This window comes from Cibotium barometz, chromosome 3 (genome assembly GCF_041138505.1).
Source record: "Cibotium barometz isolate CiBa-2024 chromosome 3, ASM4113850v1, whole genome shotgun sequence".
In the NCBI taxonomy this organism is placed as follows: domain Eukaryota; kingdom Viridiplantae; phylum Streptophyta; class Polypodiopsida; order Cyatheales; family Cibotiaceae; genus Cibotium; species Cibotium barometz.
In genome coordinates, this window is record NC_141048.1 from 47258445 (window position 1) to 47275039 (window position 16595).

Consider the following 16595-nt stretch of genomic DNA (forward strand, 5'->3'; position numbering starts at 1 on the left):
ATCCATGGAAATACTTTCCCATCTATTACCTCGCATTTGCAAAGGATGCAACAGCCCAGCCTGTCTAAAGCGTTCAGCTTTATTTGCTTGACAAACTTGACACTTGAGAACATAATCTTCTACATACCCTTTCATCTTCGGCCAATAAAAAGTGTGTTTCACTAACGATAATGTCCTGTGTACCCCAAGGTGTCCAGTAGAAGGGGCGTCGTGTCAAATCCCCAAGGATCCCCTCGTGATCGATCTTGGTTCGAAACTCGAATCCTGCAAACAAACGAACAACAAACAACAAAGGGGGTGCAAGCCTGACTCACCTCCCAACCATGACAGCCGTGGGCAAGCCCACAGTCTTGGCTGTCCCCACCGAGCCACGAGCTGAGCTAACTAGGATGACGTACCGACCAATCTCCTCCTCGCGACGTCCCATACTGCCACGAAGCTGCCCTCGCGGACCTCGAGACTGCTGCCGGCCTCGGTTGCGTAAAGCAAGTGCACGTCTACACTAGATCCAGGCTCCAAGACCATAGAGCTCTCACAAACTCGCGAGACTCTCTATAATACAATAACTAATCTTAGCCACCCTTTTATAGGCTCTTGGCCAGTCATCGAGCGTCCACACTTGGGAGCCCGCCCGTCCATACTTGGGTGTCCGCCCGTTAGTTTATCCCTAACTTAGCTCGTCAATCAACCTGCCTAGTTCCAAGCTTCCCCAAGCCTCGAAACTAGTCTTGCATGCGTATAGCACACGGTAGATACACACTGCACATGACATACTCCCCTTCCTAAGAGCTCACTCCTGAGCTCACTAAAAAACCAGGGTAATCTCTCTGAAGAGTAGTCATTGTCTCCCATGTAGAGTCCTCCTCAACACGATCCTTCCACTTGATCTTGTATTCCGTGATAAGCGTGTTACGCAATCTTCGTTCACGAAATCCAAGAATCTTTTCAGGTTCGTGCGGAACAAATGTCATGTCCTCGACATTATAATTTCTTGAGGAGTAACTAACTGATCTGCTCCACCCAGTACTTCCTTAAGTCTACTGACATGAAATACAGGATGAACTTTCATCTTCCTCAGCTTGGCTCATCCTATAAGGTGGAATACTAACAGGATGAGCACCAGGGATCAAGTCAATACGATGATCTACTGCCCGTTCAGGTGGTAAACCCGATGGTAGTTCCTTAGGAAATACATCTTGAAATGAATCAAGTATCTTCTGTAATTCTTTGCTTTCAAACACACTTAATTCATTTACATCCAAGGAAGGGATGAGAAAAGAAGAAAGTAAAATCAATACACAATGGAAAGCAGTATACAAAGAAAAATTCATTATATTTCCAAAATCAATTGTATTTACAAGAGGTCCCTGAGAGGGATGAATACAATCACCTAAAATACTATACTTGGTGTCCCTATGCTGAAAAGAAAAAATATGACTAGACCAATCTATCTGGACGTCAAGAGTCTTAAACCACTCAATTCCTAATAACAAGTCTACATTTTCAAGATGCATGACATAGCATTCCAGAGTGTCTTTGTAGTCCTGAATCTGGATTGGAAGCATCTCCACCTTGCGATCCCAAACTTGTCTTCCCGCATGTAGACGTACCTCATAGGTATGGTTGCTGAGAGTCGTATCAAGACTCAATTTTTGCACAAGTTTGTAGTTAACAAAATTATGCGAACTGCCAAGGTCTTAAAGAATGTGAATCTTATGGCCATTCACTTCTCCATAAACTCGGAGAAGATCATGCAAGCCAAATACCTTAGAATTGAACAGACAATCAGAACAAGTACTAGGACGAGAAAGTACAGTAATTGACTTACCTGTCAAAGACAACTGGTTAGCTGCCTTTGGCTTGGGTCCTGCGTTTGACTTGGTACCCTTTTGCTTCGGGCACTCTTTACGCATGTGTCTTTTTTCTTCGCAGATAAAACAACGTCCTTCCTTCTTGAGCTTCAAAGCCCTAAGGAGTCGTTTCTTCTTCGTTGGTGTCGAACTTGAATTCTTCGAAGGTTGGTCCGAAGACTTTCCTTCTGTCGTGTTAGCCATAGGTGCGGAGAACTTTCTTTTATTCTTGTTCCCCTGCTCGGTAACGGATTTCGACTTGGAAGAGACCATTGTATCATCGTAGATACGAGCTGAATGAATGGCCTCGTCCAATGTTTTACATTTGTTATTTTTAACCTGTAATCGGTACGAGTCTGATAAACCAGCTACGAAAAACTCCAAAAGAGTAGTGGGATCCATCTTTGTAGCTTTCATCTGCAAGTCACGAAACTTCTGGAGGTAGACCTCATAAGTGAGGTGCTGCGAGGTCATGGTCAAAGCTGAAAACCGGACAACAACATCGTAATCATCCTCTTTCTTGAGGAATTCTTTCTTGAAAACGTCTTCAAATTGTGCCCAAGTCGTTGGCCTAGGGTTAAGTTCCTTCCACCAAAGCAAAGCTTTGCCGGACAAGAAACCTGCTGCTAACTGGATCTTCTTTCCATCATCATATGGATGAAACTGAAAGTGAACTTGCCACTTATATAGCCACGTGTCCACGATCTCCTTGGTTCGCTGCTTTTGCTCGCCCCCAAGGTTCCGGAGTAATGATGGGACCTAAAGCAAAAGCCAAGGTATCCATTCCCGAGAAAGTAGAGGGGATAGTGGTCAAGAGAGCAATGGAGTTCTGCAAAGCCTGCATCTGGGCTGCAGTTTGTGCCTGACGTTCCGTCGAAGAAGCTTCAAGAGCTACTTTGAACTCTTGGAAATCTGATTTTGACAGAAAATCGTCAAAAAGATCGGCATCGGTACCTTCCGTAGCCGGCAAGCCTTCACGTTCCACAAGGGGCTCCAACTCCGATTCTTGGATCGACATCGTGAAGAGGGTACGTGGAGAGAAAATTCGATCGATCTTTGCACAACAAAAGTGCACGGAAACTTGAGAGCTTGAAAACTTGAAAACTTGAGAACTTGAGAGATGTGTGGCAAGAAGCCCACTTGAGGGGGTTTATAAAGGTTTCCCAAAAAAACTGAAAGCCCCCAAAAGCTAACTTTGGCTTTTGCCTTTGCTTTTGTGTTTTTTTTTCTTGAATAAATATATATATATATATATATAAATATATATATTCTAAGGTCTTTAAAAAAAAATAAACACTTTGGAAACCTTGGAGGAGGGATCTTTTAAAACTTTAAAAAAAAATTAAACTCCAAAAAAAAAAACGAAAGCTTAAAAAAACATAAGCTTTCCTAGTTTTTTTTTTCTTTCCCCCTGGATTCGCCCGTCGGCGTGCTGGCTGCCATCGCTGACTGCTGACGTTGCTGGAGGTGCTGTCGTCACCTGCGTCATCACCTCATAGGCCTGGTCAGGAGGCCACGTGGGCCTGGGCGCCGGCCGTATTGGGCCTAGGCTGGCTACGCAAGCCTGGCCTAGCCTGGCGTAAGTGCTGCCTGGCCGCCTGGCTACACAAGCCTGGCCGGCCTGGGGTGGCTGCGCAAGCCACCTGGCTGCCTGCAGGCCTAGGCCGCCTGCAACGTACCTGCCTGCCTACAACGTACCTGTCCGCCTGCCACGTCAACAAAACTCGGCCAGCAAACCCACTCGCCAGCGAGTATGCGATCCAGCACTTCTCTCGCTCTCTCTCTCTCTCGTGCGCCAAAAAGCAACGAAAAGCAAACATGCTTTTTTCTGTTTTTCTCTCACGACAGTATATGCGACTGCATAACAAAACATGCCTCTTCTTTGCAAAGCAATCAACCCTACTTAACTACCATCCCCCCCATCAACATGGGTTTCTTTGATGAAGGAAAACACATACTATTCTGAAATCTGCAGTATGCACAGAAAAAACAGCAAGCTTTTTAACACATACCGTTCTTCGACCTCTTCTTCTCTACCGACCGACTTGCTCGTTCACGAGGTATGCTCTGATACCACTGTCAAATCCCCAAGGATCCCCTCGTGATCGATCTTGGTTCGAAACTCGAGAAGGTAGCACAGCATTCATAAGCATTTACAGCATTCTAACATAGCTTAGAACAGTCCACCATCTCCTTTTCTCAGCCTCAGGTGTGCAGCCCTTCCTCATGCCCTTGGGAAGAGTGCATAGGCTCGAGATCAGTTCATCGAGGTGTTTCTACAGCCGTGTACAGTTCAGCCAATCTCCGATCCTCCGAGATCTTGCGTTTGGCTTATCTACAGTCCACAGTCATTCTCTCTAAAGAAATAAAGCAAATACTATCTCGTTATCGGGAGAGGGGGGCCCTTCAGTGGGTAATTCGGGACCCAATCTGGTGTACAGTTCTCATATCTATTTAAAGTTTGAAGTATTAAAGTGGATTGCTAAACTCACGAAACTCAGGATACAGAAGACGGTGTGAGCATTTGTGTGATAGGATCTTCCAATACAAAGACTTCCGCTGCATATCACATTGGTATCAGATTCAGATTGTCCACACACACCGTATCCTAGCATGGGGGCATCCTTGGATGGTTAGATTGCGTTCCGGCACGACCACCGACTTCAGCATCATGTCTACAGAAGAGAGTACTCATCAACCGGAAGACGTCTCCCCCAAAGGAGACCATGTTCTTCCGCCTACAACAGACACCATAGCTCTTCTTAGAGCTCAGAACCAGTTGCTCGTGGAGCGTCTCCAACTCTTGGAGGCAGCAGCAGCACGTCCTTCTCCACCTCCAGCAACACCCGACTACATCTCCCTCTTCTTTCAGATGGAACGACAAAGGAGAGAGGATGAGGCCCGAAGGAAAAGAGAAAAAGCAGAAAGACGGGACTATGAGGAAGCCCAACGCAGGATCGACGAAGACCGGCGTCAAGCTGAACTCGCCGCTCGGGAACACCAACGTGAGCTTGATCGAGAACATATGTTACTCGAGCACCAACAGGAAAAGGAGGCCATACACTTGAGGTAACAGCAGCTCTCCTTAGTCTCCCCGATCATAGGTGTCACCAGCCAGCAGTCCGCAGCAGCAGCATCAACCACCATCATTCGCAGTCAACCAAACTTCAATAAGTATGATGGTAAGTGTGATCATTCATCAGTTAATCAATTTATTCATCAGTTTAATGCTCATTTTCCTTTAGCTAGGATCACAGACCCTCAAGACAAAGTCCACTTAGCGGCTCCCCATCTCACTAGTGAGGCAGTCACTTGGTGGCAGCATTGGTCTAGTATTCATACAGACCAGGCCACAAGTGTCACAACCTTTGACAGGGACATCTTTGTCCATGACCTGAAGATCAGATTTCTCCCGCCCCAGTACATGACCAGTCTGAAAGACGAGTTCTATGGACTCAGACAGAACGGATCGCCAGTGCTTCAGTTTTCCGATAAGGTTATTACTTTAGCACATCAGTTAGGGTTATCTGAGCAGGCTAAGATGGAGCAATTCATTCGTGGATTGGACTAACATTCGGTTCAAAGTTACGAAGTTAGGGTTATCTGAGCAGGCTAAAATGGAGTAATTCATTCGTGGATTGGACCAACATTCGGTTCACAGTTCGTAACTTTGAACCAAGTACATATGACCGGGCTCTGACTCTCGCTCAGAATGAAGATGAACGGAGGAAAGCCCAAGCAGTCATCTCAGTCCAGTACCAAACCTCAACAAGGGACGGGTAATTTGTCTTCTAAAGACACTAAGACAGACAACAGTCCTAGCTCTAGTTCAGGGGGTAAGGAATCCAAGCCTAAGAAGACCCATGAGGAAAAGGCTCAAGCAGGCATCACTGGAGGCTATCTTCCTCCAGAGGAGTAAAGACAGTATCAGTCAAAAAACAGATGTTTTTTCTGTCATACCATCGGGCATGGTAAGAAGGATTGTCCAAAAAGACAAGCGGAGCAAGCCTCCAAAGAGCCTTCTGCCACAGTTGCCGCAGTATCCCCCGCTCCTCCAAACCTGCCTGCTACCACCAATGCGGTTCAGACCTTACCTTCTATGCACTCCATGCCATCCGTGGTACTTGATGCTAAGCAGGAGGGTGAGGCAACAACCACATAGAAAAGCCTGATCCGAGCTTATGGCCGACAGTTCATAATCCTTTTTGACATGGGCAGTTTCGAGGATGCCATCTCTCCCGAGTTGGCTACCAACATGAGCTGTACCTTAGTGCCCTATCATTTGGAGGTAGACGGGTTTACACCTGGTCTCTGCACCCACATCTCTCAAAAGGCACAACAGTTTTCTTTTCAAGTTCAAAAGGCCTCATTCCAGCGAGATTTCATTGTCTCTCCTCTTTTGGGATGTGACATGATCTTAGGAATCCAGTGGTTTCGTCAGTATGAACCTATTCTCAATTGGGGGCAAGACACCTTTATTATCTCTAAAGGTTTTCTTGGGCCTGTCATGATTCGGGAGGATAGGAGCATTCTTGGCGTTCCTATGATTTCTCATCTCCAGGCCGACAAGCTATGTGCAAGGGCGCAGTAGAAGGAGCATTAATTTATGCTCAAATAGCTTCTATCTCATCGATAACCGCTGTCTCATCTTCTTCAGTCCCTCAGTTATCAGATCTCCTTTCTCATTCAGACATTTTTAAGGATGATCTCGCACCCAGTATCCCACAGTTAGCAGAACCTCCTAGCAAGTTTCCCTCGTCTTTCCAAGACTTTCAAGGGCAAGCTAGAACAGCAGTCAGTTCTCAAACATTTGAAACATGTTCCTTATGGACACATTTCCACAGTCACCACAGACCACCAAGCACTTAAGTGGCTCCCGACGATGCCAAGTGCCCAGTGGAGTGCTCAGCACACTAGACAGGGTCAGCTCTTTCAACAAGTTGGAGGAATGATTAAGTACATCCCTTAACCCAGTAGCAGATGTTCTTAGTAGAAAGACCAGCATCCCGACCACTCAGGAGTCTACCATTCTCAACATCTCTGGAAAAGACTTAGAAGATCAGTATGTCAATTTCGTAGAGTTTGGTACTCAACCCAGTTTGGCCCTCAATTTTGAGCCTGGCCATCATTCAGTTCACAGACAGGCATGTAAGTTTAGACGAGATATCCACTTCAAGGAAGGGGATTGGATCTCTCAGTGCATCATGAAACAAAGATTGAAACAAGTGGGCAAACATTGTCCCAAGCTTTCATTCCGTAGTTTTGGTCCTTTTCCAATAGTCAAAAAGTTAAGTGATGTCTCCATGAAGTTAAAGTTACCTACCAGTTGGACAATGCATGATGTTTTCCATGTTTCTTGGCTAAAACCATATATTGGTCCAAAAGTATTTGATGTTTCAGATGAACAGCAGCCAGACGTGGTAGACGAAGCAGAAGTTATTGAGCCTGAGCAGATCCTTCTTCATCGATGGAAGCATGGTTCCGGTCGACGGATTCGTCAGTTCTATACGAAATTCCGAGATCGAGGCACCCACGAAGCCGTATGGCTCGACGAGGAGTTCTTCCAAGAGTACCCCAGTTATTGGCGGACTACTTGGAAGCCATGAACCTGCCGCCAAGCAGGAGGGAATGTTACATGCACTTTGCACTCAGTGCATGGTGACAAACTGGCTCATCATCAGCAGTGCAACAGTTTTACATTATTAGAACCCAGTAGGATGTGACTTCTCCACACAGAGGGGGCTTACAGTGAACCTTGGGAAAACCAATGCCATGATTTTCCACACCTCAGGGCCGGTTCGACGACAAGCGATCTTCACACTAGCAGGAGGACAGGTATATGTGTACCTGGGGATTACATTTACGACTCCACCAGGAAGATTTACTATGGCACAGGCAGCCAGGGATAGACTCACAAGAGGGTATGAAGCTCTGGCCATGCTAGAGAGAGTGTCACCAGGCACACTTCCAGGAGCCCCGCACGAAGGAGTGGTTGTTTGACACACTAGTCACCCCTGGTTTGATGTATGCTGCAGCAGTATGGGCACCTGGGCTCGCCACCGAGGCCTCAGATTCTCATGCTCTCACGGATGATCCGCAACAAACCCTCCGTCCCACATGACATTGTCCGGACGGAGTTTGCTGCACCTCCTATGCTAGTAGAGACCCTCTTCCAGACGATCTGCTTCATACAGAGGATCAGAGATATGCCATCAGATCGACTCTCACATAGAGCTTTTGAGGCGTCCAGGCAGCTCACAGAGAGTGGAGATAGGAGATCATGGTATTCACAGATGATACATTGGCTCACTCAGCATGGTCTTGACATAGATCACCTGCCACCTTTCCAGTATGATATACATGCACCACACATCCAGCTCTCTCACAGTGAGAGAAACAAAGTCCTTCGGCAAGATTTATGGCAACAATACACTCAAGAGACTTGGATTACACCCAGTCAACCTCTGCCGCCGAAGAAGCTATACTACAGAGATTTGTTTATGCGTATCTCAACGGATGGATTCATACGGAGACCTGGATACATGGATGTGTACATGCCTCACAGTGCCCGAGTGGTGATTGGCCAGCTCAGAGTGTCATCACACCATCTTGAGATTGAGGCAAGTAGGGCAGCACGGATCCCCAAAGCAGAGAGGATATGCAGACTATGCCACGAGGAGGTTGAGAGTGAGGAACATTATGTATGCAGATGCAGAGCATATAGTGTCATTAGAGAGAGATACACCACCATCTTCGGTGGACATCCCTCACTCCGCCAAATCATGGAGTCCGCAGACCAACTCATATTTGGCCAGTTCTTGCTAGAGACACAACGCCACAGAGAGACTGCTACAGACTCATACCACAGGGAGAGGTGGGCGACAGCTCCAGCTCACTGATTTCTTCCAGAGATCTATCCCAGTGCCTACCCTAACACAAGAGGGGGTTACACTTCACCGCGTTGCGGACCTCCGAGCCAGACGGAGACCGAGAGCACCAGGCCTACTAGACTCCCACACTACATCAGAGGGAGATCACAGAGATACGGGCTCGACATCAGCACCATATCCAGGAGCGGCTAGCTCACTTACACTCGCACCCGAGATCATGCTCCAAGGTATTTTTGCCTCGCCATCGCCTATGTATCACATATTACACCCCCATTATGGTACTAGTTGGATCTAGACAAATCTGCATTGCATTCTTGTATACCCTACACATATAGGTTGCATACTGAGCCTCTAGCAGTAGTGCTCCGTCCATCACACCCCCCACTAGCTCAGTACTTTCATAGTTTATTTCATCTTCATTTTGTCCTTTTATTTTCTAGACATCCAGAAGACATTGACAGTTGTACATTGATTTGTCTCATAGGTCGAGTTCGGCCTCTAGTAGATGTTAATATAGCTTTCTTTCGTTCTTTCTTTCTCTCTCTACACAGTATTGAATACCTTTTCTCCACCATAACCTTGCTGACATGTGCTAGCCCTATTCTCCCACAAATGGTAACAGAGCTAGACTCTCAAACTGATCGTCACACCATTTCATAGCCCAAAGCCACCCCATAGCCGATTGCAACCAATTCTAGACGACACAAGTGCAAGACGCGCCACCATCACCCAGCTCGTCAACGCCGCATCCCGTTTTCATGCTCGCGTATTGGGGAGATGTCCGCCTCCACCCAGCTCGCTCTGCCAGATCTATGCCCATCTCCGATGCACGTCTCCAGCAACACCAAGAATTGCACCTACATGTTTCGGATGGAAGCAATAGGGGCAAGAGGAATATGCCCATGTTGGATGAGGTGGATCAGCACGAGGATTTTCAGCATGCTTCTAAGAAGTAAATGGAGTTCAAAACGGGGGATAAGCAAGTCAAATTTGATGCCTATCATGGGGACTTGAATGTGGATAAATCCCTGACATTCATTTTACAATTTGACTTGAATGTGGATAAATCCCTGACATTCATTTTACAATTTGAGGTAGAAGAAGGCTACAAGGAGAAGTCAAAGCCATCATCTCAAAGGCACCACTAGCTCTAGGTGGTTAGCCGAGAAGCTGCTTGGCCAAGCCCAAAGCCATTTTTATAGGCATTTCCTACGATTTTTGAGAAGAATATTCTCAAAGGGAGATTTTCATACGCATTTCCTACCGCCAAATTTTGAGAAGAAAACTCTCAAAAAGTGTGAAATTTTTTGTCAAAAGGAGCATAAGAAAGTGAAGGTATACCATATGCACTTTTGGCAAGTGTTCCTAAACGTTTTGCCCTTCATGTCAATCTCTAAAGAGGAGAAGATCAGGAAATTTGAAACAACAAGCCTTCAACCTATCTACCACGATGGACTAGAACTATCCAAATACCAATTTCAAGGAGTTATTTGCTTCAACTTTGGCTGTGGAGAAAGTCTATGTGAAGCATCTCCCTGAAAGGACAAGAACAAAGATGGTCCGAATCAGCATAAACCTGAACGGGAGCATAAGAGAGATTTCCAACATGCTAGAGAGCCTAAAAAGGCTGAAGATGCACGTGAGAAGAAGCCAGGGTCCAAGGACAAGAGGAACAAGTTAAGCCTCACCCCGCAACAAGAGAAATTGGAGTATGTCAAGGAGGAAAAATCCTTGAAGTGTGGGAGCAATGATCATATCTTGAAGAGCTGTCTAGAATGGAGCAAAGAGACAAGTGAAGCCCCTCAAGTGAACACGGTACCGGATGCACATGCCAAGACATCCCATGCTCCACAACATAGATGCAAGGCATGGGGACAGTTGAAGGATCAGCCTGCCCTTTTCTCCTTTGATGATTTCTCCACAAACAATTTCATTCCACCCGGATGGTTGCCACCACCTTTGGGTTTGGGAATGCACAACTTGGAAAATGATATAAATGCCAATTCAGCTTTTGTTGATAAGGATGTAAAGGTAACACCTATTAATTGGAAAGCTTTGTATGCATATCCACGATCATGAGGATTTCTTGATTGCCACTCTGCATGTGTAATGTGCCTCAACACTAATCTACGAATTAATGACCTAATCCAACAAGGTTAGGGGGCCCCGAGATTAGGGATTAGCAAGCAAATACTTGGCTAGGGTTCTTAGATTGATAAAACAAGCTTAATATATATACCTAGATGAATCCAGGAACATGTCCAAATTCACCTTTTAGGAACATGCATGTTATATACTCATGGTAGTCAACCCACAAGACTATATAACTATCAACTCCATTATGCATAGTATGGACTAGATACTATGACATCCCCACTAATGTCATTAGTGCCCAATAGTAGGTCTAGAACTCTACATAACTATCAACTCCATTATGCATAATATGGACTAGATACTATGACATCCCCACTAACGTCATCAGTGCCCAATAGTAGGTCTAGAACTCTATATCAAGATATGCTCACACACGCATTCCACACACACACACACATAAGAGCATATATTCACACAAAGTCCTTCGTACTGAGTTTCTGTCAAACCTCCGGAGATGCAAGGCAGACTCAACCATAATGAAGCCTAGCACTACGAGAAGTAGCAAATAGAAAGAATTAGTACAGCAAGCTTAATGGCCGTTTATTGCAAGTTAGCTATTTATAGCATAGTTATCACTATATAAGTGAGAGCCTCGGTTATTATGAGATACAGTTGTGCGTATGCACCACTAGAGAGCAGACATGCTCATGCCACACATATGGCAAATACGTAGGTTGGCATGTCGAAGGCTTTGGACCAAGCTTTGGTGGTATGGGATGCCAAAGTTAAGACACAAGCCTATGGGATTGTGCAAGAAGCTCAAGCCTTGGCTCAAGAGAGATTAGTGGATACCGATCGCAGTTGGGAGGTGAGCTACTTGCTAGCTCATGATTTAGTTTAGGACTAACCTTGCTTTCAACTGTGTTTAGGACAGATTTTGGGAAGGACTTCCCAGTTGGTATCAAAACTACCCTAACGCAGAGGCTAAAGAAGGTATGCGTGTCTAGGCATCATAGATATCAAGATTTCCAAGTATTTCTCTCATCGTTTCTCTTAACGAATTGCTTTGTTGAAGTTGTACAAGGATTTGTTGGAATCAAAGTCATGAGTTTGTAGTGTATATGAGAAAGAACAGAGAAGAGGTGTTTTGTATGTGTATGTTTGGGGCAAGTACCTAATTGAGGCAAGAGAAGGGGAGTTGCCTAAGGCAAAGACGCTAGGTAGACGTAGGCCATGGCAACCAGCCAGAGCCTCCTAAGGGCAGCCAAGCTTGGCTACACTAGGCAGGCCGACTATGGGGCATAGCCTGGCTAGGCCGGCAGTCAATAAAGCAGCCAAGGTAGCCAACACCTACAAAGGATTACCAAAGCAAGAGGATTGTGTTCACTCATAGGCAGAAGAATCATGTAATAAATGCAAGCCTCCGGGGGATAGTATCCCTCTTGTATTCCACATTCGAATTAATAAAGCTATGAACGTGGTAATGTGCATATGGATCCTTTACATGCCAGTAAGCTGAATTTTCTTTGTGAGCGTACTAATTGTTTTGCCAAATCATTGCCTAGCTAGTATGCCACCAGCAAGGCCAGAGATCATACGATTGATTTAATCCCTGGTAGCTCACCACCTAACCAACTAACCTATCGAGTTAGTGCAAGTCAATAGGAGATTAAGGCACAAGTGAATAAACTTCTTGAGAAGGGGTTGGTGAGGCCCAATGCCTCTCCCTTTTGCTCACCTGTGCTCCTTGTACATAAGAAAGACAAGTCTTCCCACATGCATGTGGACTACGGGGCCCACAACAAGATTATCATCAAGAATCGGTTCCCCATACCAAGGATAGATGACATTTTGGACAAGCTAGAGGGTGCCTCATGCTTTAGCACGGTTGACTTTAAGAATGGTTATCACTAGGGAGGGTGGCACCACAAGATGTGCACAAGACAGCTTTTTCTACATCTATTGGACTCTATGAATATTTGGTGATGCCACTTGGTTTAAAGCACCAATGCGCCTGCCACTTTCATTATATTGATGGACAGGATTTTCCAAGAGCATAGGTGGTTCACATGTACCTTCTTTGATGCCATCTTGGTGTTAAGCACCAATGCACCTGCCACTTTCATCATATTGATGGACAGGATTTCCAAGCTAACAGGAGGTTCACAAGTACCTTCTTTGATGCCATCTTGGTGTTCTCCAAGAATGAGGAAGAGCATAAGAAGCATCTTGCCATTGTGTTTGAAGAGCTGAGAAAGCACAAGCTCTCCATCAATGGTAAGAAACGTGCCTTACTTTTTTTTCCCAAGAAACAAATTACCTTATTTTTTGAAGTGAAAAGGGAAGAGGTAGAAGGAGAGAAAAAGTCTGCAAAAAAACTATGACAGTAGCATGATTACAAAGGCTCAAGAGGCACGTTGAAGGTAAAAAGACCCAACCTTGACCATGATATCCCGAGCAAAATCATATTCAAAGCGCTTCAACTGCAGCTGAAGTACAGGTGGAAAGTCGGAGAAAAGAACTCCCTTTTTGGCATCCTAGGAAAAGAACATCCAAGCTGAATATAATGACATAGAAATTGATACATTGATATGTTTACATCTAATGTTAAATTTAGCCATCAACCTGTAAACCATGTTGTTCAGCATGGTATTTATTGTCACCCTCCAACTTCTCCACCTCCACATACTTGTCAAAGGAGGCATAGACATCCTTGCAGCCTTTAACGTCCAGTTGCAAATCTACAGATAGCATGTCACCAACTCGGGTTAGAAAATCAAAACAGGAACTTGCAATCTAATAGCGAACACTAGCTATAATCCCAGGAAATTAAACTAGGTGATATTGTCGAATAAGGCCCCACTCAGAGCTTTCCATCCAGACAAGCCCCCGCCTAACACGGCAAAATATTTTGGGTAGTGGCGTCTTGGCTTCACAGCATCCAGGCTGAAGCTGGAGAATGGCCCATCAAGCAGAAAAGCTTTTTGATAAAAAGCATCCAGCCTTCCTTCGCCAGACACAAGGCTGACAGCATAATATTTCACACAGCTGTTCCCACCATGTCCATCGCAATTTACCAACCCGGCTACCCCCATTTTGGGGATGCAGGCATGTCAGCTTTTTAATTAGTCTTGTGCATGAACAGGTATGGCTGCACAAATGCACCACATCACCAGCTTCTACCTGGAAATCTGTGAGCCCACGGCCTAAGACTCTGTGGTGAGCCAACACACAAGGCAAAGCCCATACCATAAAATGACTCTTTACGAGTTGATTTGTAATCAACATTAATACACTCAATATAGTTCATGTGGTGCCCTTCAAAGAGCTGTTGGATTGTGCCTTCCACTGCTGTTCCCTGTTGCAGACCACATATTATGAGCACCTAAAACTCTATATTTAGTTGCAATCATAATCTACTTTAACTGTTAAAACCCTTGTTGATACCTTCATTTTATCTTCGAGTTTTTCACATAGAACTCGATTCAGCTCCTGTACATCGTGCTGCATAAAAGAGTCATAAGTGTCCCAACCAAAAGATTTTGTGAGGTCTTTTGTTGAAACACTGGAATCGGTGTACTGGATTTTGTAAAACAGACTCTGGAGAGCCAGCGGAATGCTATTTGAAGGTACATCATTTTCGGTAGTGGGCATATGGTACACCGCCTGTCCAAAACAATTAGCAATAAATGATCCAAAGGCAGACACAGACAAAAGGAGAGAGTGAATATGAGAATAAAAAGGTGCCTGTATAGTAAACAACCTTTCGGAAGTAAGGAATATGATACAAAGTTTGAAGGAGGGAGTTCATGTAGCATGTAGCCCCTTGATTCTTCAAACCTACAAAGCCTGTCTCCTTCTTGGAGTCATATGCCCAGTAATCAGCCATCTTCCGAACATTGACGTCTGCTTCTACCATCAATGTGTCATTCACCAAGTAGCCCCGGGATGGATCATAAAGATCGTGGAGAGACATGAAGGACGTGAAACCCCAGTCACTCTCCCGCGCTGTGAATTGATGCTGGGTGTCTACAACAAAAGACCGGTAACATATAGTAACCCCAAATTCAGCAAGGCTGAATGGCGCATGCATGCATGCACACACACACACACACACACACACACACACACACATACATACATACACGCAAAATATTGATGCTACAAGCCCAAATAACAAAATTTATTAGTGATAGATACAATGTTGTTGCTCTACAGCTCAATATTACTCTTCATTCGACTCTTTACAGAACCCCAAATCAAGTAAAAACTTGGCAAATAACCAAAAAATCCCCACACAATCATTAAAAACAGAGTTGTACCTTTTCTTATGGTTAGTTTAAGATCCAACTGATTTATTACAGCGAGGTTGAAGTGTGCAAATCGGCTCCAGCCATAGGGTAAAACGGCAGAGTCAGCCACATCCAGATACATTGAAAGGTGATCCACCGTGTTCCCCTTTGGGAAGATGAGGATGCGCCTGCATGATCCAACAAAAATTTTGGTTTCCTGTATAACCACGTGATGATTGGATGGGATTGAAAAAGGTTTTGTCGATCTCGAGAGAGCTTTACCATTTGTGTCCGCCAATGATAAATGTGTCAGAGTAGTATTTGCGTGTATTGAGTTTTGAGAAATTCTCAATCCGCCATGTAAACTTGCCCTGGAGAGGGTCTTCCAGCTGCTGCGGCCGATTCTCAACTGTCGGGACTGAATCCGTTTGAGGTGCTGCTAATGATGGTGTGCACAAGATGGCCATTAGATGATAATGATGATGATGATGATGATAATGCACATGATTATGATTATGATGATAATGCACATTAAGAGCATGACATGGATACTCAGGCAGGGGAGGCAAAAATCAACAACCACATTGGTTCTGCAGAAAGAAATGGAATAAAAAACAGAGAAGAAAATGGAAATTAAAAACTGTGTACCTTCCATCTGTTCAACACCGTCTTGGTGATCTGGAGGAGCGGACAGCATCTCTTCGTCGTCCTGCAAAAAAAAAAAACAAAGAGAGAAAAACGTTTTTAAATACGGATCAACAGCATAAAAGCATTCAAAACTAGATTAGAAGAAAAAAATGTCGACTAAGAGCATGTAAGCTAAGCATGGAACGCAGATCGATCTGATGAAATAACGTAGATTGGATTTATGTGTACGCATTAGGGTTGGATAAGGGTTTGTTCTGCTGATTAACTTACTTCCAGTGCCCTAGCCATCATCGTCATCGCGACTCGGGAGTGACCATAGCGGTGTCAAAGTGTGAGAAGAGAGAAATGAAAAGAGAGGGAAAGGGTAGAAGAAAGGACCTCGCTAATTAAGAGCGTTATATTACCACTAATTAAGCCCCCTAATATAAGACCGCATTTTTTATAATCAATTCGGGAAATTTTCTACAATATACGTGGTTTTTTGTCAAATTAATTAAATCAATTTGTTGATAATTATTTGTGTGATAATTTTCTTAGCGTTAACTAATTAAAAGTGATTGCTTTTACCATAGCTTGTACTATAAATACTTGTATTTTTGCAATAATTAACTAGTGTGGAACAACCTAAATCCTAAACCCTCACACGATAACCTAACATGATTGCTTTTACCATAGCTTGTACTATAAATACTTGTATTTTTGCAATAATTAACTAGTGTGGAACAACCTAAATCCTAAACCCTCACACGATAACCTAACATGATGTCACAAGTTCAAACTCCATTGGATGCTTGGCTTGGTATGTTGTAAAAATTTGTGTG

The 16595-nt window shown here is 44.5% G+C and overlaps 1 protein-coding gene across 8 annotated transcripts in view; it reads right to left on the bottom strand.

Annotated features, from left to right (window-relative positions):
- LOC147640159 (ubiquitin C-terminal hydrolase 13-like) overlaps nucleotides 1–16215 on the bottom strand; it is a 50638-nt gene extending 34423 nt beyond the window's left edge. For 4 of the 8 annotated variants that reach the window (XM_086778018.1, XM_086777995.1, XM_086777989.1 and 1 more), the window contains exons 1-9: nucleotides 16045–16214; nucleotides 15775–15835; nucleotides 15409–15565; nucleotides 15157–15314; nucleotides 14598–14863; nucleotides 14282–14500; nucleotides 14084–14192; nucleotides 13460–13575; nucleotides 13273–13371 (exon numbers count right to left, since the gene is read on the bottom strand). In XM_086778018.1, the coding sequence (XP_086634144.1) occupies nucleotides 13273–13371; nucleotides 13460–13575; nucleotides 14084–14192; nucleotides 14282–14500; nucleotides 14598–14863; nucleotides 15157–15314; nucleotides 15409–15565; nucleotides 15775–15835; nucleotides 16045–16071 (1212 nt within the window). In that variant the 5' untranslated portion in view covers nucleotides 16072–16214. Of the gene's footprint in view, nucleotides 1–13272; nucleotides 13372–13459; nucleotides 13576–14083; nucleotides 14193–14281; nucleotides 14501–14597; nucleotides 14864–15156; nucleotides 15315–15408; nucleotides 15566–15774; nucleotides 15836–16044 lie in introns of all 8 variants that reach the window. The other 4 variants (XM_086778010.1, XM_086778002.1, XM_086777981.1 and 1 more) reach the window with 2 other exon arrangements.
- Nucleotides 16216–16595: the final 380 nt, after the last annotated feature.